At 37.5% G+C, this 23642-nt stretch overlaps 1 protein-coding gene across 3 annotated transcripts in view; it reads right to left on the reverse strand.

Annotated features, from left to right (window-relative positions):
* The window catches only part of FAR1 (fatty acyl-CoA reductase 1), an 83680-nt gene that overhangs the window by 28901 nt on the left and 31137 nt on the right, over window positions 1-23642 (reverse strand). For all 3 annotated transcript variants that reach the window (XM_055423337.2, XM_055423336.2, XM_055423335.2), the window contains 2 exons: window positions 12519-12714; window positions 1804-1979 (listed from right to left, as the gene is read on the reverse strand). In XM_055423337.2, the coding sequence (XP_055279312.1) occupies window positions 1804-1979; window positions 12519-12707 (365 nt within the window). In that variant the 5' untranslated portion in view covers window positions 12708-12714. The remainder of the gene's footprint in view (window positions 1-1803; window positions 1980-12518; window positions 12715-23642) is intronic.

Here is a 23642-nt window from a genome sequence, read left to right on the forward strand (position 1 = left end):
GTTGTAATATCACCACTTAGACATCAATATCCATTAAAACTGCTTCATAGAAAACAGTAATTTCAATGTAACAACTCGGATTAGGTGAATAAACATACACGCCTTGGCAAGGAAGGGAAGAACAATAAATGTTCATCAATCCCTAGTGAAAGAACAAATAATAATAAATTTTCCCTTTTGTTAATGGTAATGTTGCTTACCCTAAGGGGAAGATGTTTGCCCAAAAGTATTACACTTGGGTCCTTCTCAAAAAGGTTATTTAAGATGAGTTTCACCCGAATGAATGTTGCCAGTTTGCAAAACAATTTTCCTTTTGAAAGCATCTAATTTTCCCTTGGAGGATTATACCACAATTATCAAGTATGAATATACCTTTTTCCTCAAAACACTTTCATAAGTTTATGTGAACTCTTTTTTGGTTATGAAAAACATGAAAGCTAGAATAAGGGAAAATACCCAATAGATTGACTATTTCATAATAAAAACCCACCTATAATCACACTATCCAAATATAATAACTGGCCAACATTAAAAGATATGTATATAAAACATGTATGTGTACACACATATTTTATGAAAATGAGATTATACTAAGTTCTAATAAGATTCTCTTGTCACTTTTGAATCTTGAACACATAACTGCTGCATAAAAAGAACTAAAAAGTAAAGAAATAATTATCACCAGATAATAAAGGATAAAGCCAAGATTAGAACCAAGGTATGTAATTCCAAAGCTCATGCCTTTTCTACTACATAGTGCTGTCTCAGCTTCCTCAAGTATAAAATGGATGTGCCCGTTATATAAAGGTGGGTAATGTAAGCATGGAATGAAATAATGAGTGAGAAAACACCTTGAAACTATAAAGCATTGTTAAAGAAACTTAAGGAACTATTAATCATGTCCCTCACCTGAAATATAAGCAGAACTCACTGCAATGTTTTGGTGCTGAACTGTCATGTCACACAGTGTCGATTAAGGTTTGCACTTCTACAGACAATATGGGGGATAATCTCAAAGTCCTTTATAATCAGAACTGAACTTAAAAACATTTTAAGAAGCCCTTCAAGCAATCATGAAACCTAAAAAATATACACCATTCTAACGGATCTAAGACCATATAATTAGATTTACATTATAAAAGTGTATATAACATCAAAAGTGCTCTGAATTAAGCACCATTATTTGAATTGCATATACATGAGACTTTTTAAACACAGTGACCATTTGGAAAGCTATGTTTTTTCTTGAAATAGGTATCTTGAAGGAAGTCCAAACTGTTTTTAAAGTAAACCTATATCCAATGTGCCCTCCTATTAACAGTGATACCAAAATTTTAAAACAAAAACAAGGTATGACTTCAATGTATAAGCCATTTTTTCTTTCTCTGCAAAACCTGAGCATATTTAATATCAGATGAATATGTGTGAAGTAGAAAAATAAGACTGCTGGAGTATACACTTCTGAAAGAATGGAGGGAAAAGGAAATAAACACTATTAGTTGTTAAGACTAATACTCCTACCCAAGGTAAAGTTCCTTCTTCTAATCCACACTTCCCATTTGCTTTCTCCCTGCCCCATATTTAAATTCACAGCAACTACTTCTAAGAAACATAAACTAGCAATCCAATGTTTTTAACTGTTAAGAGAAGGAAAATTCTTTTAACACGCTGTAGGATACTGAAAGCTACCAGAGAGCAAACATTTTCAAAACATTTTCAAAATTACTTGACTAACAAGTAGAATTCAAATTAGATCTTTTAACTATGCTGCAGTTCAAATATCATATAAATACCTTTACTTACCTCAAATTTTCATTAAATCTTACTGTAGCTGCACAGTGGAATATAATATTGGTAGAATCTATGATGATCTCTTTATCTTCTTCACTAAGAGCCAGTCTAGGTTGGGTGAGTTCACTGTTGATTGCTATAATTTTCTCCCTAAAATCTGGATTTTCATCTCTCAATCTGTCAAAAAGCTATCAAAGGAGAAAAACATTTTAGGGCAGCATTTTTCAACTTTCTACAATCCATCATCACCATCTTCTCCCCCAAGGATCAGTATTTTTTAGATTTCAAATATGTAAATCCTAAGGTTGCTTAAATTGCAATCATTCTGTATGGAAAATACTCTATGGGGTCCAGATTACTATCCCCATTTTACAGATGAGGAATCTGAGAAACAGAGAGGTTAAGTAACTAATCAAGGACACAGAGGTAACAGTTTGCAAAGTTAAATTTTAACTGTTTATGCCTTTGTTCATTAGACTGTATGATCCCTCAGCACAGACATAAGCAGCATATATATGCTTATATGTATAAGCATTAATGTTTAGAATGATCAGTGTTTAAATGATCAGATTTCTAAAATCCAAACTTTATCACTTTTTATTTTTGGTTGTAGTCCTCTTTAGCAGATTAGAGTAAAATGCCATTAACTATCAGTTCAGTTCAGTTCAGTTCAGTTCAGTCGCTCAGTCGTGTCCAACTCTCTGCGACCCCATGAATCACAGCACGCCAGGTCTCCCTGTCCATCACCAAATCCCGGAGTTCACTCAAACTCATGTCCACAGAGTCAGTGATGCCATCCAGCCATCTCATTCTCTGTCGTCCCCTTCTCCTCCCGCCCCCAACCTTTCCCAGCATCAGAGTCTTTTCCAGTGAGTCAACTCGTCGCATGAGGTGGCCAAAGTATTGCAGTTTCAACTTTAGCATCAGTCCTTCCAATGAACACCCAGGACTGATCTCCTTTAGAATGGACTGGTTGGATCCCCTTGCAGTACAAGGGACTCTCAAGAGTCTTCTCCAACACCACAGTTCAAAAGCATCCATTCTTCGGCGATCAGCTTTCTTCACAGTCCAAGTCTCACATCCATACATGACCACGGGAAAAACCATAGCCTTGACTAGACGGACCTTGGTTGGCAAAGTAATGTCTCTGCTTTTTAATATACTATCAAGGTTGGTCATAACTTTCCTTCCAAGGAGTAAGCGTCTTTTAATTTCATGGCTGCAATCAGCATCTGCAGTGATTTTGGAGCCCCCAAAAATAAAGTCTGACACTGTTTCCACTATTACCCCATCTATTGCCACTGTTACCCCATCTATTTCCCATGAAGTGATGGGACCAGATGCCATGATCTTTGTTTTCTGAATGTTGAGCTTCAAGCCAACCTTTTCACTCTCCCCTTTCACTTTCATCAAGAGGCTTTTGAGTTCCTCTTCACTTTCTGCCATAAGGGTAGTGTCATCTGCATCTCTGAGGTTATTGATATTTCTCCCAGCAATCTTGATTCCAGCTTGTGCTTCTTCCAGCCCAGCGTTCCTCATGATGTACTCTGCATAGAAGTTAAATAAGCAAGGTGACAATATACAGCCTTGACGTACTCCTTTTCCTATTTGGAACCAGTCTGTTGTTCCACGTACAGTTCTGACTGTTGCCTCCTGACCTGCATATAGGTTTCTCAAGAGGCAGGTCAGGTGGTCTGGTATTCCCATCTGTTTCAGAATTTTCCACAGTTTATTGTGATCCACACAGTCAAAGGCTTTGGCATAGTCAATGAAGCAGAAATAGATGGTTTTCTGGAACTCTCTTGCTTTCTCCATGATCCAGCGAATGTTGGCAATTTGATCTCTGGTGCCTCTGCCTTTTCTAAAACCTGCTTGAATATCTGGGAGTTCATCGTTCATATATTGTTGAAGCCTGGCTTGGAGAATTTTGAGCATGACTTTACTAGCATGTCAGATGAGTGCAACTGTGCAGTAGTTTGAGCATTCTTTGGCATTTCCTTTCTTTGGGATGGGAATGAAGACTGACCTTTTCCAGTCCTGTGGCCACTACTGAGCTTTCCAAATCTGCTGGTATATTGAGTGCAGCACTTTCACAGCATCATCTTTCAAGATTTGAAATAGCTCAACTGGAATTCCATCACCTCCACTAGCTTTGTTTGTAGTGATGCTTTCTAAGGCCCACTTGACTTCACATTCCAAGATGTCTGGCTGTAGGTCAGTGATCACGTTATCGTGACTATCTTGGTCGTGAAGATCTTTTTTGTACAGTTCTTCTGTGTATTCTTGCCACCTCTTCTTAATATCTTCTGCTTCTGTTAGGTCCATACCATTCCTGTCCTTTATCGAGCCCATCTTTGCATGAAATCTTCCTTTGGAATCTCTAATTTTCTTGAAGAGATCTCTTGTTTTTCCTTTTCTGTTGTTTTCCTCTATTTCTTTGCATTGATCACTGAGGAAGGCTTTCTTATCTCTTCTTGCTATTCTTTGGAACTCTGCATTCCGATGCTTATATCTTTCCTTTTCTCCTTTGCTTTTCGCTTCTCTTCTTTTCACAGCTATTTGTAAGGCCTCCTCAGACAGCCATTTTGCTTTTTTGCATTTCTTTTCCATGGGGATGGTCTTGGTCCCTGTCTCCTGTACAATGTCACAAACCTCCGTCCAGAGTTCATCAGGCACTCTATCTATCAGATCTAGTCCCTTAAATCTATTTCTCACTTCCACTGTGTAATCATAAGGGATTTGATTTAGGTCATATCTGAATGGTCTAGTGGTTTTCCCTACTTTCTTCAATTTAAGTCTGAATTTGGCAATAAGGAGTTCATGATCTGAGCCACAGTCAGCTCCTGGTCTTGTTTTTGCTAACTGTATAGAGCTTCTCCATCTTTGGCTGCAAAGAATATAATCAATATGATTTCGGTGTTGACCATCTGGTGATGTCCATGTGTAGAATCTTCTCTTGTGTTGTTGGAAGACAACACAATGACCAGTGCATTCTCTTGGCAAAACTCTATTAGCTTTTGCCCTGCTTCATTCTGTGCTCCAAGGCCAAATTTGCCTGTTACTCCAGGTGTTTCTTGACTTCCTACTTTTGCATTCCAGTCCCCTATAATGAAAAGGACATCTTTTTTGGGTGTTAGTTCTAAAAGGTCTTGTAGGTCTTCATAGAACTGTTCCACTTTGGCTTCTTCAGCGTTACTGGTTGCGGCATAGGCCTGGGATTACTGTAATATTGAATGGTTTGCCTTGGAAACGAACAGAAATCATTCTGTCGTTTTTAAGTATACTCTACCTCAAATCAGAAAAATTTTAAAAGGGAAAAAAAAGTAAGTATATTAAAGGGAAAAAAGTTTTTAAGGAAATACTATGATCAGAAGCTGGAAAAACCTGTGAAGTATCATATATATAGGATTCTAATTTGAAAATAAAAAATTCAATATTCCTTAAGTATATTTACAGGAATAAATTTAACTAGAGAATCAGTCAGATCCCAAGACAGTTATATTACGAATGTACATTCAACTGTGAGTCAAATTTAATTTTTTTACCCCAGATTTTATAGATGGGATCTCCAGATCACTGTTCTATTACACCCTGACTCTCCAATCCATTTAAAGTCCAAATTTGTAGTTTAAGCAGAGAGTCTTAAATCTGGGGCAAAAAGAAAAAGTCGATAAAACGTACATGGCACTCACTTTCACCTTCCTATATGACTTTTATTAAGTAAGACTCTTCTCCACCTTTAGCTAATGACTTCAATATTAGTTTTTATAATAACTAATAAAATACTAAGCATTTCAGATAAAATGAGTACTTTCCATGCCCTGAGAAAACAAGAAAATGACCTTTGCCTCAAGTTATTTAGATTCTTACAGGAAAAATTAAACAAGGAAACAGTTAAAATATAGTGTTATAAGTAATAAAACAGGGCTAACACAACAGTGTTATATGAGACTGTACGGGAGCAACAACTCGCCTTGCTGGGGAAGGACTTGAGATTATAAAGTAGAACAGTGTCTCAGGCAGAGAAAGTGTCACATATAACCACCTAAGAGTAACAGATCATTTATGTTTGGGAAATTAAAAATAACTCAGTAAGACTTGGCCAATGACAGGAGAAGGAATAAAGAATACAAACTCCATGTGCACAGGGTCCACATCTATTGTGCTCAGCACACAGGCCCCAGATAACAGAGTGCTGACAAACACTTGTTACGTGAATAAACTCATTAGGTGGAAAACACTGGAAGAACACCTATGGAGATGAGTTCAGTTTTGTTAATGTTGACTGTAAAGTGTCAATGAGACTCCACAGAAAATCAATGCCATAGAGGTAACTGGCTCTGTGGGTCCTGAGTTCAGGGAAGAAAGAATCAGATTACTGATTCTATAAACCACACATGTAGCCCTGGGAGAATATCACTCAGTAGCAACAGTGATGAGCACCCAAGGTCCAGACTACATGGAGCTTTTTCCAAACCTATTTTAAAATACAACAGTTCATCTCACATACAACAGAAGGTGCTGAGTAATCACCTAACTGGACCTAGTAAGAAGAGATCTAGGCCTAGGACAAATTCTGAAGAATATTTAAGGGGCTAGCAGAGAAAAAGGAGCCCAAGATATAACCAGAAAAGTACTTTTAACACACTGAATTCACTTTTTCATTCACCCAGACTGCCAATGACCTTTGATTCCTCTTCATATTAGATATCTCCACCACTACCACCAAGAATTGGTCATGCTGCTTCACAAGTTACGTCTCAAACTTGATGCTCCTCCCTTCTCTAGCCACCATGTTGTTATTCAAAGCCAATTTTTCCAATGCTTTTAACCCACTGGTACCCCAATTAGTTCCTACTTTACTAAGTCCACTAAAACCCTCTTTAATGTACTTTATTCTCTTTCCAGAATTTATTTCATGGTCAGCTATTTTAATTCAATCCTGGCCAGCAATGAGGTTTATTTTCCCAGGGACATTGCTGCATATCACTTCTCAAGCTGGGGCAACTTTAGCCCCCACAGAACATTTGCTGATGTCTAAAGACAATTTTCGGAGAAGGCACTGGCAACCCACTCCAGTACTGTTGCCTAGAAAATCCCATGGACGGAGGAGCCTGATAGGCTGCAGTCCATGGGGTCGCTAAGAGTTGGACAGGACTGAGCAACTTCACTTTCACTTTTCACTTTCATACCTTGGAGAAGGAAATGGCAACCCAGTCCAGTGTACTTGCCTGGAGAATCCCAGGGACGGGGCAGTGGGCTGCTGTCTATGGTGTCACACAGAGTCGGACACGACTGAAGTGACTTAGCAGCACCAGCAGCAGCAAAGACAATTTTGCCTTGTCACAACTGGGATGGTGAGGAAAGGGAGCTGCTGGCATTTAGTGGGCACTGGCCAAGAATGCTGACCACAATACAATGCATAGGACAGCTCCCCACAATAAAGAATTAGCTGGCCTAAAATGTGAAGAGTGATGAAGTTGAGAAATTCTGCTAGAAGACAATGTCACACTACAGTATATGCCCTATGCTTATGCTCTTTTATTCCTGTTTCAAAATCATAGTAGACTCTACTTAAATGTTTAACAACTTTAAGTGTACATATTGATTTCTGATTGATATAAAAAGAACTCATTTTATTGACTTAGCAGCTATGCTATATATACGTGAGAATGCATGACCCTAGGAATAATCAGTAGGATGTGCCAGGGGGAATTAAAGGCATAAAATAAAATGACATAATTTTATAGAGTATTTTAGTCAAACATTTAGAGAAGTACTTGGGGACAAGGTCTTTTTATATAGAAAATAATAGCCATATGTTTAAACTACAAAAGTTAAATGAAATTTCAGGTTTGAGTAGAAGACAATCATTTCCTTTACAAATAAGGCTTACTGGTGAGGAAAAATTTATAAGCATTACCCTGGAGAATCCAGAGAAGATGCCCAACTCTTTCACATTTTACTTAGGCCCTCAATTCCAACTAAGACAACAGCTTCAATAATTGCTCCTATCCAATCTTTCCTAACACCGCTACACTCTCTTCCTCACCCCGCTTCTTAAAAACTCTGTAGACTATAGGTTCCATTAAAGCAAGGACTCTTACTTATTCCTGAATTCAACCCTTTATATCAAGTCAAATGCCCAGCACTGAGCAGGCACAAAAAATGTTTTCTGAAAAATAAAAAATGAGAAAGAATAAATAACCTCTCAATAGAGGGGAAAAGTGTGTTGGGAAACAATTATTAGTGGTTATACCAATTACAGGGGTTCCCTGGTGGCTCAGTCAGTAAAGAGTCTACCTGCAGCGCAGGAGACCTGGGTTCAATCCCCGGGTTGGGAGGATCCCCTGGAGATAGCAACCCACTCCAGTATCTTGTCTGGAGAATCCCATGGACAGAGGGGCCTGGTAGGCTATAGTCCATGGGTCGCAAGAGTAAGACATGACTTAGCGACTAAACCACCATACCAATTATAATTATACCAGTTATAAGTGGTTCATGATAAAATGCCAACATGAGTAAACAAAGGGCAGAGATGGCAACAAAACACACAAGCAGGCATTATTACATAAAATAGGCCTTGTGGTCTTAAAGCCCCCTTGCTGCCTCCCTTTTTGAAAGTTTTAAGGGAAGGTTTATTGCCACGCTTGGGTTCAAATTAATTTTGGATATGTGCAAACGTCAGCTCTCTCCTTAAAGCATAAAGATTTTTGCCCCTATTGGTATATCCCTAAGAATGTGCCAGAAGGCTGTCCCTAAGTCTAAGCAACACTGCACCCTCTTAATCTGCAGCAGTTCTCAAAGTGTGGTAAATTCCTAGGAGTCTCTCAGACTATTTTAGGTATTTCACAAAGTCAAAACTATTTTCATAATAAAACTAAAACATTATTTATTTTTTACTTTCATTATTTCACAAGTATAGAGAGGAATTTTCCAAAGCTACATTTGTGATGATATCATCACTCTTCCGAGATCAGACCAGATCGGGCACATTCAGGGTGGAATGGTCATAGACGATATCATCACTCTTGATGGTTAATGGAATGTGTGCTTGTACATATATTCTCTTCCTTTAAAAATGTCTCTGGTTTAGAATCTACTATGACAAATATCAAGAAGACATCTGAAACAAAACCTCACAAAAACAAAACCTTTTTGAAGTTCTCAATAACTTTTAAGAGTGTAAAGGGATCTAGAGACCAAAAGTTTGAGAATCATTGCTTTAAATAAACAGAATCTTTCAACCTATTTGGAGGATATGAAAAAATATAGCGATAAGGTAATAATACTAACTGCAACACACTGCAGTCAATATACATTATCAAATAATTTGCTCAAGAGTTACAATTAAGTCACTTGGAAAAAAGCTATAAATTATATCATGTTTTTCAAAAACATCTTTATACTAGGCTACCAAATAGTTTTAATTTTAAAATTACATTGAATACGGCTGAGTCAATCTCAGTTCAGTTCAGTTCAGTCGCTAAGTCAATCTCAGCTCTCACAAAAAAACTGAAAATGAACTTTGCACCTACCACACTTTAAGGCGGCAGATTCTTCAATGATAGTTATTATGTAGCAAGGTTTTATGGTGGTAAATACTGAAGTATTAACTCACATCTTTTTTTATTGTCTGTACAGAATCTAGCCATGAAATTAAGACACTTGCTCCCTGGAAGAAAAGCTATGACAAACCTAGACAGTGTATTAAAAAACAGAGACATCACTTCACCCAAAAACGGTCCATATAGTCAAAGCTATGGTTTTTTCAGTAGTCATGTATGCATGTGAGAGTTGGACCATAAAGAAGGCTGAGTGCCAAAGAACCGATGCTTTCAAACTGTGGTAATGGAGAAGACTCTTGAGAGTCCCTTGGACTGCAAGGAGATCAAACTAGTTAATCCTAAAGGAAATCAATCCTGAATATTCATTGGAGGATTGATGCTGAAGCTGAAGCTCCAATATTTTGTCCACTTGATATGAAAAGCTGATCTTTGGAAAACACTATGCTGAGTAAGACTAAAGGCAAAAGGAGAAGGGGGCAGCAAGGGATGAGATGGTTAGATATCATCACCAACTCTATGGACATGGATTTGAGCAAACTCCAAGAGATAGCAGAGAACAGAGCAGCCTGATGTGCTATAGTACATGGGGTCACAAAGAGTTGGACACAACTCAGAGACTGAACAACACATCTCTAGTAACCTAAACAGCCTCTAGTGTATAGCAGGACTTATATATCTTAATGGAAGGAAGGGCAAAGGGGAAGAACACAAGTGCATGGGAGTCTGTGGCAACGGGGAGAATATTAGTAGAGTATAACTACCCTTGTGAGCCATTTAGTCACTGAGTAGCCCTCAAAGAGCTAAATTCGTTTTTTAAAACTAATTCAGGGAAAAGAAGTTTTTCTAGCTGAAGTAAGGACTATTTAAAGTTTTCATGTAGAGACATGAAATAAACACTGGGAAAAAAGTAAATATTATTCTTATTCTTTAATGTCTTACTATTAGTTTCAAATAATTTATTTTTAAAAGGAAAAACTAGTATTAATTTACACCTCACTATTAAAACCCTGTGGGTCTAGAATTACCTCTTAAGGAATAAGAGGAAAATACAAACAAGAAAAACATGAATGCTTCACAAAAGAAAGAAGTTTATCCTTCTGAATCAAATTTATATTTGAATGGAAATCATTTCCAAACAATATAACACCTTGGTAAAGAAAACATCTAAATATATCAATAATTTAACCTTTTCTTAATTTATCCTAAGTCACTGTAGTGAATATTGGTGATTGTATTTTATTATAATGCTGTAATTTTAAGAAAATTAAAAATTGTATTTAACACTCCCACACTTCTGTACAGGTCTTACTCTGTATGGTGTATCTTTTCTTTTAATTGATCTTTTGTTATCATACTTTGGGCTTCCCTGATAGCTCAGTTGGTAAAGAATCCACCTGCAATGCAAGGACCCCGGTTCAATTCCTGGATCAGGAAGATCCCCTGGAGAAGGGCTAGGCTACCCAATCCAGTATTCTTGAACTTCCTTGTGGCTCAGTTGGTAAAGAATCCGCCTGCAATGTGGGAGACCTGGGTTCGATTCCTGGGTTGGGAAGATACCCTGGAGAAGGGAAAGGCTACACACTCCAGTATTCTGGCCTGGAGAATTCCATGGACTGTATAGTTCATGGGATTGCCACGAGTCGGACATGACTGAGCAACTTTCACTTTATTATACTTTATCTCTCCTAGGAGATAAGCTTCCCATGACTTCCCTAATCCATAAACTGACTCTTATTCCTGCTGTTGTTAACTCTGTTTTTCTCTGGTCTTAACCCATTTCTTTCTTGCTTTTGCCATCTTCTCTTTTAATTTTTGTGAAAAAGGCACCAGGCTTTTTGCCCTCGCCTTTGGGAAATTAAGCTATTAAAGTATCCAACTCTCAAGATTACTTTTCCCATTGAATCACAAAGCCTTCCATCATCTTTGCCTTACTTTCTCATCTACTGAGGAAATAATGCTATAAAGTAGAAAGGAATTTGTTATCAAGTCATCTACGTTATATCCAACATCTATTAGCTACACAACTTCAGATAAAATGACAACTTCTGAGACTCACTGTCCATATCTGCAAAATGGGACATATCAACATTTGGCCCTACCAGAGCATGAGCTCTAAGGTCCAATCATTAAGAGTTCACAAACACTGGCTCCAACACTAACTATATGACCTGTAGAATGGGAATAACACCAACACTTACCTTAAAGAGTTGCTGTAATAATTAAATATATACACAAAGTGTTTTGCACATAGTGCCTGGCACAAGGTAAGCACTCAATAAAGGTCAGCCACTATTAACTATGGATTTCTACTGAAAGATCAAACCAGAATGTAATACAAATTATTTCTAATAAATTATTTATTAACTCTAAGAGAGCTGTTAATCTAAAATTAATCATCATATCTTTTGATACTTCTTAGCAATTCTTTGACTGCTCAGAGTAACTCAGATGTTTCTGGTTTTGGTCTTTTGTTTTTTTAATGTAAGTCACAGTTGCCCTAGAAGGTTAAAAGGTACCAAATACCTACCTAGTAACTAAAAAATTACATAGCAACTATACCAAAGTTATTAACAACAAATGTCAGATAAATCCATTCATTTTGAGAAAATTCAAAAGCTTATGACCATGAAATAATTTTACTCCAGCTCATCTCCATTTTCTCCTTAGCGATGTTTTTCTAAAGGTTTAAATGTATGACATACTCTGTATTCTATATGACCTTTCTGTCATGTTATTAGTCAAATAAGAGTATGTGATTTTGCCACTTCCTAATACTTTCATGGGGAGCAATCAGTGCTTACAAAATTTTAACTGCTGTCAAAGTATTGTGTCTCACAGCACAGTAAGAATTAGAAAGTAACTTTTAAATATTATTATTCTGAAAATGATTTAAAGCATCTAGTAATTACAGATAACTTGCCTCAAATATTCTAAAAACACATTAAACATATAACATAAAGATACTTTAGAACTTGTTATACAATTTTATCATGGAGGAAAGCTTTTATCTCCTACTGATCAGGACTCACATTCATTTACTGCCATTTTTACAGGACTTTCTACTAATTTTTTTCAGGATACTAGGCTGTTGATGATTATAATAATATACACACAAACACACTCTTTTCTCTCTTCTTAATGACTACTTTTCATACTTACCTTGCCACTAATGACTTCTTCTACTCGCTCCTGGGGTGTCTGTCCAGCTTTCTGTCTCACCAAAACATATACTGAATTCACCTTAGGGCAAGACCTCAGCAACTTTTCCAGAAGTACCTTCCCTAGGAAACCAGTAGCTCCAGTGAGGAGGACATTCTTGCCTTCATAGTATTCCGGGATGGAAACCATTCTGATTCTAAAGAAAATATGATAAATAAGTATCAGTTCAAAGATTCATGCTAATTGTTATCTACTAAAAATCTCTTGGTATTCAAGTATTTTAAAGGACAGGCAAAAAGCCAAGATGAATGTTAACAAAAGGGAACATTAACTTTTGGCTCATTGTAGTAAGGTAGAAAGTACAACGAACTGCAACACTAGCTTCTAAACCCTGTGATTTTTCCCCTGGATCACCTCAATCAAGTCACTCACCTTCTCTGGGCCTGGGTTTCTTTAACACAGCTTGTACCAAGTGACCTCTAAAAATTCCTTCAGCAATAGGAACCGAAATCTTCACTTAAACCTCAGTTAAACTCCAAACATGAATGAATGGTATTTCTCTGTCTCCAAAAGTATTTATAACACCAAATAGAGGTCAGCAGTAAGACTCAATTGCTTAGCTTGAATAACATGGTGAGGTGTCATATTCACCTATCATCACCAGTTGAAACAAGAGGTAACACCAAGTCCTTTCTTTTATATGTCTGTAGTGATAACATAATCCAAAAGGTATTTAAGTCTCCCTTTTAAAAAAAGTCCTAGTAAGAAATATATAGGCTGAGTTATCTTCCTTACCCAAATTCCACTGAAACAGGAGAAAACAGAGTGAGTATGCTAAGAGAACGAACAAATAACTATGGTTAAGTGGAAAAACCAAGATGCAGAAAGATTCATGCAGTATGTCACTATTCAAGGTTCAAACATATTCAAAAGAATGCAATTTAGTGTTTAGCAATGCACACACATGATAATCTTTATGTGAAGTAGCTCATCGTGTCCAACTCTTTGCGACCCCATGGACTATAGTCCACCAGGCTCCATGGGATTCTCCAGGCAAGAATACTGGAGTGGGTTGCCATTTCCTTCTCCAGGGAATCTTCTCGATCCAGGGATAGAACCCAGGGCTCCCACATTGCAGGCAGACGCTTTAACCTCTGAGCCACCAGGGAAGTATGGATGCATTAGAAAGAGTGTAAACAATCAGAGAAGAGAATGAGGACCTTCGACTGTATTTGTGTTTTACTTAAGCAAAGGAATAGATACATGTATTTACCCCTAAATTTTTCACAATTATAAAAAAATAAATTAAATCTGAAAACCGATAAACAAGCAGTAAGAAAAGAAGGACGATAGGGAAAAATAAATAAATGAGGCTAAAATGACAGAGAAGTCACAGCAGAAGAAATAAAACCTAAGCAAAACAAACATAGTTCAGTTCAGTTCAGTCGCTCAGTCGTGTCCGACTCTCCGCGACCCCATGAATCACAGCACGCCAGGCCTCCCTGTCCATCACCAACTCCCGGAGTTCACTCAAACTCATGTCCACAGAGTCAGTGATGCCATCCAGCCATCTCATTCTCTGTCGTCCCCTTCTCCTCCCACCCCCAATCCTTCCCAGCATCAGAGTCTTTTCCAGTGAGTCAACTCGTCGCATGAGGTGGCCAAAGTATTGCAGTTTCAGCTTTAGCATCAGTCCTTCCAATGAACACCCAGGACTGATCTCCTTTAGAATGGACTGGTTGGATCTCCTTGCAGTACAAGGGACTCTCAAGAGTCTTCTCCAACGCCACAGTTCAAAAGCATCAATTCTTCGGCGATCAGCTTTCTTCACAGTCCAAGTCTCACATCCATACATGACCACGGGAAAAACCACAGCCTTGACTAGACGGACCTTTGTTGGCAAAGTAATGTCTCTGCTTTTTAATATACTATCTAGGTTGGTCATAACTTTCCTTCCAAGGAGTAAGCGTCTAATTTCCTGGCTGCAATCAGCATCTGCAGTGATTCTGGAGCCCAAAAAAATAAAGTCTGACACTGTTTCCACTGTTTTTCCACCTATTTCCCATGAAGTGATGGGACCAGATGCCATGAACTTTGTTTTCTGAATGTTGAGCTTCAAGCCAACCTTTTCACTCTCCTCTTTCACTTTCATCAAGAGGCTTTTTAGTTCCTCTTCACTTTCTGCCATAAGGGTGGTGTCATCTGCATATCTGAGGTTATTGATATTTCTCCCAGAAATCTTGATTCCAGCTTGTGCTTCTTCCAGCCCAATGTTCCTCATGATGTACTCTGTATATAAGTTAAATAAGCAGGGTGACAATATACAACCTTGACGTACTCCTTTTCCTATTTGGAACCAGTCTGTTGTTCCATGTACAGGAGGTAGGGAAGATGGGGCATTGAGAGAAACAAAACAAAAACAACCAAAAGAAAAGAAGTCTTCAGAGCACTCGATCCCCAGAAATAAATTTTAGGTCCCCAGGCTATCTGAATGCTGCTGGCCCTTAAAACAAATTCATACAGAGCTTTCTATAATTCCACTTGGAGAGAAAGCTCTCTTGGAAAAACAGACTTCAGAAAACTGAGAGGAAGCCAGTATCAGCTACCAAAATCAACCATTCTAGTCCTTCATAAATATGGATAACTAAGGATCATCAGATATTTAAGAAAATTAAAAAGAACCAAAATGAAAAGCAACAGAATCAATCACAAAGAACACTAAAGAAGTAAAAAATTTAAAGAAAATTTAAATTCTAATAAATACCCTCTAAGTCATTCAAAAAGAATATTGCCCATCCATCAAATAATAAACCACTATGAAAAAGGAATAGAGAATAAGAAAGCACTGGAAATCATAAAGGCAAATGTGTGTAGAAATTTCAATCAATACATAAGTAATTATCAGAATTACCAAGTGAATTTAAGAAGGTCACCAGTTTTAAAGTTTATATAGAAAACAAAAAAACAAATGTATCTCTATATACCAGCAAAACACAGGAAACAAAGTTTAAAAAAAAACAAAAAACTATACCACTTGTAATACCATACAAAAGCACAAAAAGTTATGGAAAATATCAACTAGCAATTGATAAGGATATAGAGAAACTGGAACTCATGTACTCTGCTGAAGAGAATGAAAAATGATTCAGCTGATGACAGGAAAGTTTGGCAGTTTCTCAAAAAGTTAAACACATAATTATCATGACTCTGCAATTCCACTCCTGGGTTGTTATTGTTTAGTTGCTCAGTCATGTTCAACTCTTTGCGACCCAGAGGACTGCAGCACGCCAGGCATCCCTGTCCATGACCAACTCCTGGAGCCTATTCAAACTCATGTCCATCGCATTGGTGATGCCATCCAACCATCTCATTCTCTGTCATCCCTTTCTCCTGCCCTCAATCTTTCCCACATCAGGGTCTTTTCCAATGAGTCAGTTCTTCACATCAGGTGGCCAAAGTATTGGAGTTTCAGCTTCAACATCAGTCCTTCCAATGAATATTCAGGACTGATTTCCTTTAGGATTGATAGGTTAGATCTCCTCGCTGTCCAAGGGACTCTCAAGAGGCTTCTCCAGCACCACAGTTTGAAGGCATCAATTCTGCTCTCAGCCTTTTTTATTGTCCAGCTGTCACATCTGTACATTACTAGTGGAAAAACCAGAGCTTTCACTACACAGACCATTGTAGGCAAAATAATATCTCTGCTTTTTAATATGCTATCTAGGTTTGCTGTTGTTTTTCTTCCAAGGAGCAAGTATCTTTTAATTTCATAGCTGCAGTCACTGTTCACAGTGGTTTTGGAGTCCAAGAAAATAAAGTCTGTCACTGTTTCCTCATCTATTTGACATGAAGTGATGGCCCTCCTAGATATATACCCCAAAAGAACTGCAAATAGGTACTCAAAAAAGTACATGTATACACCTGTTTACAGTAGCAGTGTTCACAACAGCCCAAAAATATAAACAGCCCAAAAATCTATCAACAAATGAATGGATCAACAAATCATGGTATACACACAGAGTCTACTCATTCATAAAAAGGAATGAAGCATACTGACATGTACTACACAATGACGATGAATCTCAAAAACATACTAAGTTTAAAAGGCCAGATATAGAAAATCAAATACTACAGGATATCATTTACATGAAATAACCAGAACAGATAATCCATAGAGACAGAAAGCACACTAGCAGTTGGCAGGGGCTGAAGGGTGAAGACAGTGGGCAATGGAGGAAAACTACTTAAGGAGCTTTACTTTGGAGAGACAGAAATGTTTAGGAACTAGACAAAGGCAGGAGCTACACAACATTGAATGGAATAAATGTTACTGAATTTTTCATTTTAAAATGATCAATTTTATATTATTTCAATTTTACCTTAATGAATTATTTTTGAAAATACCAAAAATTAGAAGTAAATGTAAAAGATACCAACTGAAAACTAAAAGATATTGAGAGAAGTTAAACAATACTTAAATAAATAGAAAGATGTGTATACTATATTCCTCAGATTCAACAAATAAACCAAAGTTTAAGCTGTTTTCGTTTAGGTATAGAAACTAAGACTCTAAAATGATACAGAAATGCAAAGGGCCAAGAGTAGCCAAGACAAGCAAAAAGAACAACAAAGCTGGAGAACTTACATTATCATGTATTAAGATGTATTATAAAGCTACAGAAATATGGTATTGGGACAAGAAAAAAAGACTACAGTATATCATACCACACACAAAAATGAATTCCAGATAGACTATACATCCAAATGTAAAAGGCAGACTAGAATAAGACATAGAACATCTCCACAACTGGGTCAGGGAAACATTTATTAAATAGGACACAAGTAGTACTAATCAATATGCTATTTAGGTTGGTCATAACTGTCCTTCCAAGGAGTAAATGTCTTTTAATTTCATGGCTGCAATCAGCATCTGCAGTGATTTTGGAGCCCCCCAAAAATGAAGTCTGACACTGTTTCCACTGTTTCCCCATCTATTTCCCATGAAGTGATGGGACCAGTATGGATGTGAGAGTTGGACTGTGAAGAAAGCTGAGCGCCAAAGAATTGATGCTTTTGAACTGTGGTGCTGGAGAAGACTCTTGAGAGTCCCTTGGACTGCAAGGAGATCCAACGCGTCCATTCTGGGTGTTCATTGGAAGGACTGATGCTAAAGCTGAAACTCCAATACTTTGTCCACCTCATGCGACGAGTTGACTCACTGGAAAAGACTCTGATGCTGGGAAGGATTGGGGTCAGGAGGAGAAGGGGATGACAGAGAATGAGATGGCTGGATGGCATCACCGACTCGATGGAGGTGGGTTTGAGTGAACTCCGGGAGTTGGTGATAGACAGGGAGGCCTGGCGTACTGTGATTCATGGGGTCACAAAGAGTCGGACACGACTGAGCGACTGAACTGAAATGAACACTAATCAAAAAGGAAAAATGTTGACAAACTGGAAACCACTAAAATTGAGTTCCTCTCACAACACTATTAATAGAGAGAAAAGGCAAACCAGGTAAAATATATTGGTAGTAGCATGCATAATGCAGTTACTACCCAGAATATATGAAGAGTTACAAATTCAGTAAAAAGAAAAGAAAAATGGGAAAGGCCTGAAGAGATAATGAAGCATGAAGGATATCTTCACTTGCTTCAGATGTTAGTCAACCAAGTCCAGGAAGCACAGTGAGCCCCAGGCAGGATAAACCCAAGGAGGAACACACTGAGACACACAGTAATAAAACGGACAAAAATTAAAGACAAACTATTAAAAGCAACAAAGAGAAAACAACAAATAACATACAAGGAAACTCCTACAAGGTTATCAGCTGATTTCTCAATAGAAACTCTACAAGCCAGAAGGGAATGGTACAATATATTTTAAGTGATGAAAGGGAAGAACCTACAAACAAGAACATTCAGCCAGACTCTAGATCAGATTTGATGGAGAAATCAAAAGCTTTACAGACAAGTAAAAGTTACCACCAAACCACCTATGAAACAAATGCTAAAGGAACTTCTTAAGACATGAAACACAAGAGAAGGAAAAAACCTACAAAAAATAAACCCCCAAACAAATGAAATGATCATACACAGAGATAATTACCTTAAATGTAAATGGATTAAATGCAACAACCAAAAGACACAGACTGACTGGGTGGATGAAAAATTTGCATGCATTCACTTCCACTTACTTACCACATCACTCTATTTAACCCCCAACTGTACGGAATTATTTTACATTGTTAGGTTAATCATTTCTCCATTATGGTTTGCAACTGTAATGATCTTTTCTTTTTTGTCTGTCTATTCATTGTGAAAACTGATAAACATCATTTATCTGAGATTATGTTACTATTACTCATTTTAATAACACTGTATCCTGACTAGTCAACAGAAAATAATAGGATTCTATATCACTAAAACTACCATTTAATAGAAAAGTCTGTAATTACTTTTTAAAACCCAGATGCACATTAGAATTACCTTGGAATTTGTTTTTATTTTAAATACAAATGCCAAAGGTATTTTTTTTTCTCCAAAGCTCCAGTTGTGATTCCAATGAGCTGCCGTGTTTAAAAACAACCAGACTATATGATGATCTTTTACTTTTATCTAGACTGTTTCACTTTTCCTATTTCGTATTTAGTACTCTCATTTCATTTAGTTTTCCAATTTCCCTCTTTTTTGTTGGTCTTTCTCAAGTTTTTATCAAGTGTAGAAAAGCGTTTGTATACATATAAAAAGAAAGAGAATATGTATAAATGTATATATTACAGAAAACTTCAAATTTTTGCTTACCTAAAAAATTAATGACATTTTGGTTCTACTTGTCTAAGTAGGAATAGAATGCCAGATTTCTAATTTATATTCACTCAAAATTTTTGATATAGTGGATTCATTCTGGCATCTAGCATTACTGCTAGAATTCTCTAGTCCAGTTATTATTTTAGAGATTTTTTTTTTTTTTAATTTGAATGAGGCTTGAAATTTTTAATCCAATTCTGAAAACATAAAGAAATACTGTGTTGTAAAAAACAAAACAAAACAGGAAACATGATATAGTATTAACTAAGATACAGATTTTATTCAAATTTCACAAAACTTTATGCTAGTGTCCACTATTTGTTTTCATACTTTATTCAAGATTCTACACTGTATTTAGTTGCAATGAGTAACTTCAGCTGTATGCAACAAATACTGATAAATTCTCTTTTCATTTTTATTCTGTTACAAATGTTTTCTACTCTTCTTTGTAACGGTTTCTTAGATACATCCATCATTTAAAAGACAATAAATTTCCAAATACAATGGGGTTTTTAAAATGTCCTTGACATTAATTTCTCATTTAAATGCTTTCTTCTTCTCTGCAATCACCCTCTGTTTTTTCCACTCTTTTTAATTTTATTGAAATTTTCAATGGTTAAATCAAAGATTTATCTGGGTAAATGTCAAACTGCACTTGAAAACATGTAGGTTATTTTCAACTATCTTTTGATATTGATTTCTAACATAATTCCACAGTGATAAAAGAACAGATTCTGTATGATTTCAATACCTGCAGACCATGAAATTTTTGTACCTTGTTTTAGATCCCTTGGTTTTAGTTCCAGTGTTTTCTGGTTTATAATCTATGGGAACTTGAACAGAAGTTGTACCCTGTTGTGTGAAAATTGTATAAATCTTAATCATGTTGAATTAGTTCACAGTGCTTTTCAAGTCTACTATATCCTTCTACTTTCCTATTTCTTCTATTAATTTTTGAGAGTCTGATATTGAAATTCCACTAAAAATCTTAATTTATCTACTTAAAAAAATAATTGTAATATATAGTGAAGCTGTATGTAAGTATTTTCTGTATTTTCCAAGTCTTCTGCAAATGTGTTATCGTACCTTAGTAATTTAAAAGATCAAAAATAAATAAATAAAAAGACTATTTCAAGACTGTGCCAAAACGAAATCTAATTAAAACTATAGGGCATTAAAACTGTCATAGGGGAGAAATGAAGAGTAATTCTGCATCAATACACCTAACAAATCTGGTAAATACTAATAACAACTACGTACTAAATATATGTTAAACAGTGTCCTGAGCACATGACCTAGAACACATTATCTAATTCTCTGAGCTTCATTTCCTTCCTGTGTAAAAATCTGTTCCACAAATATTTATTAAGCACCAACCAGATACCAGGCACCAGAAAGTTTTCCAGAGGTGTACATGTGCCTTTTAGACATTAAAAGATACTAAGCAAATTTTCCCTTTAATCACTGAGGATTTATACTTGAATACATGCTTGGCTCAACCCTAAAAAAAACACATCACAAAGCTGGTGGAGGCGATGGAATTCCAGGTGAGCTATTTCAATTGCTGAACGATGATGCTGTGAAAGTGCTGCACTCAATATGCCAGCAAATTTGGAAAACTCAGCAGTGGCCACAGGACTGGAAAAGGTCAGTCTTCATTCCAATCCCAAAGAAAGGCAATGCCAAAGAATGCTCAAACTACTGTACAATTGCACTCATCTCACACACTAGTAAAGTCATGCTCAAAATTCTCCAAGCCAGGCTTCAGCAATATGTGAACCGTGAACTTCCAGATGTTCAAGCTGGTTTTAGAAAAGGCAGAGGAACCAGAGATCAAATTGCCAACATCTGCTGGATAATGGAGAAAGCAAGAGAGTTCCAGAAGAGCATCTATTTCTGCTTCATTGACTAGGCCAAAGACTTTGACTCTGTGGATCACAACAAACTGTGGAAAATTCTGAAAGAGGTGGGAATACAAGACCACCTGACCTGCCTCTTGAGAAACCTGTATGCAGGTCAGGAAGCAACAGTTAGAACTGGACATGGGACTGGTTTATATAGGAAAAGGAGTACGTCAAGGTTGTATATTGTCACCCTGCTTATTTAACTTATATGCAGAGTACATCATGAGGAACACTGGGCTGGAAGAAGCACAGGCTGGAATCAAGATTGCCGGGAGAAATATCAATAACCTCAGATATGCAGATGACACCACCCTTATGGTAGAAAGTGAAGAGGAACTAAAAAGCCTCTTGATGAAAGTGAAAGAGAAGAGTGAAAAATTTGGCTTGAAGCTCAACATTCAGAAAACTAAGATCATGGCATCTAGTCCCATCACTTCATGGGAAATAGATGGGGAAACAGTGGAAACAGTATCAGACTTTATTTCTGGGGGCTCCAAAATCACTGCAGATGGTGACTGTAGCCATGAAATTAAAAGACGCTTACTCCTTGGAAGGAAAGTTATGACAAACCTAGATAGCATATTAAAAAGCAGAGACACTACTTTGCCAACCAAGGTCCGTCTAGTCAAGGCTCTGGTTTTTACAGTGGTCATGTATGGATCTGAGAGTTGTGAAGAAAGCTGATTTCCAAAGAATTGATGCTTTTCAACTGTGGTGCTGGAGAAGACTCTTAAGGACTGCAAAAAGATCCAACCAGTCCGTTCTAAAGGAGACCAGTCCTGGGTGTTCATTGGAAGGACTGATGCTAAAGCTTAAGCTCCAAAACTTTGGCCACCTCATGCGACGAGTTGACTCACTGGAAAAGACTGATGCTGGGAGGGATTGGGGGCAGGAGGAGAAGAAGATGACAGAGAATGAGATGGCTGGATGGCATCACTGACTCAACAGAGGTGGGTTTGATTGAACTCCGGAAGTTGGTGATGGACAGGGAGGCCTGGCGTGCTGTGATTCATGGGGTCGCAAAGAGTCGGACATGACTAAGCGACTGAACTGAACTACTTTCTTCCTAATCTATCAGGGAGGACACCCTCCCTATAAAGCCTGAACAGCCACTTTGTTAACATCAAATAACAAAAATTTTTACCAAACTTAATACTCTCTCCTTAAGAGTATAAAGACTAAGAGAGCTATAAAATGAAACTGCTTATTAGTTTGCACATGATTTTATCTTTAGGGTTTTCTTCATGGAAGAAAGAACAGATTTCCACAATTCCCCAACTTTATCACAGTGCAACCACAAACTTTACAAGCACCAAGTATTTTTACACTCTGTCTCCAGGTATTCTTGATTCCCCCACCCACCAATATACTTTACCCTTACTGGCAATACACTTTAACTTACTGGCAAAGCCAGTACAAATGAGAATTTTTTTAAGCAAAGTCTAGACTGATCACATTTTCCAGAGTCCTGTCAGTATGGCCAAAAACTACCGGAAAAGCAGAAGTCAGGAGAGAAATGCTGCCAATCCTTCCAGAACATGCAGTTTCGATTCTTACTGTGTGATTCTAATGAAATGAAAAAGATATCTAACGCTCCTATGATCCGTTGAAAAGTATCTGAAGCACTGCAAGAATGAGAAAAGCAGCAGTATTATTTCCATGTGCCTGGGCAGAGAAGCAGTGAAACATGACTCATATTTATTTTCACTCTTCTTCAGCTGTCTTAGGAAAACCACCAAGCAGTGGCAGCTGGGTATCTTCCTCAAAAAGTGCCATATCCTATGATTCAAAAGTTAAAGGGGCAGAAATCTTTCGGAAGACCAGCAAAATAATGGAACCAAATATCACAATTACTTTCAACGCTTTCTTGCTAAAGTGGGTTTTGCTAGTGGGTTTTACATTACGCATGTAAACTTATATTCAGTTCAGTCGCTCAGTAGTGTCAAACTCTTTGCGACCCCATGAATCACAGCACGCCAGGTCTCCCTGTTCATCACCAAATCCCGGAGTTCACTCAAACTCATGTCCATCGAGTCGGTAAGGCCATCCAGCCATCTCATTCACTGTCGTCCCCTTCTCCTCCCACCCCCAATCCTTCCCAGCATCAGGCTTTTCCAGTGAGTCAACTCATCGCAGGAGGTGGCCAAAGTATTGCAGTTTCAGCTTTAGCATCAGTCTTTCCAATAAACACCCAGGATTGATCTCCTTTAGAACGGACTGGGTGGATCTCCTTGCAGTCCAAGGGACTCTCAAGAGTCTTCTCCAACACCACAGTTCAAAAGCATCGATTCTTCAGCGATCAGCTTTCTTCACAATCCATCTCTCATATCCATACATGACCACGGGAAAAACCATAGCCTTGACTAGATGGACCTTTGTTGGCAAAGTAATGTCTCTGCTTTTTAATATGC

This window comes from Moschus berezovskii, chromosome 14 (genome assembly GCF_049115385.1).
Source record: "Moschus berezovskii isolate FMDL1 chromosome 14, NW_MosBer_1.0, whole genome shotgun sequence".
In the NCBI taxonomy this organism is placed as follows: domain Eukaryota; kingdom Metazoa; phylum Chordata; class Mammalia; order Artiodactyla; family Moschidae; genus Moschus; species Moschus berezovskii.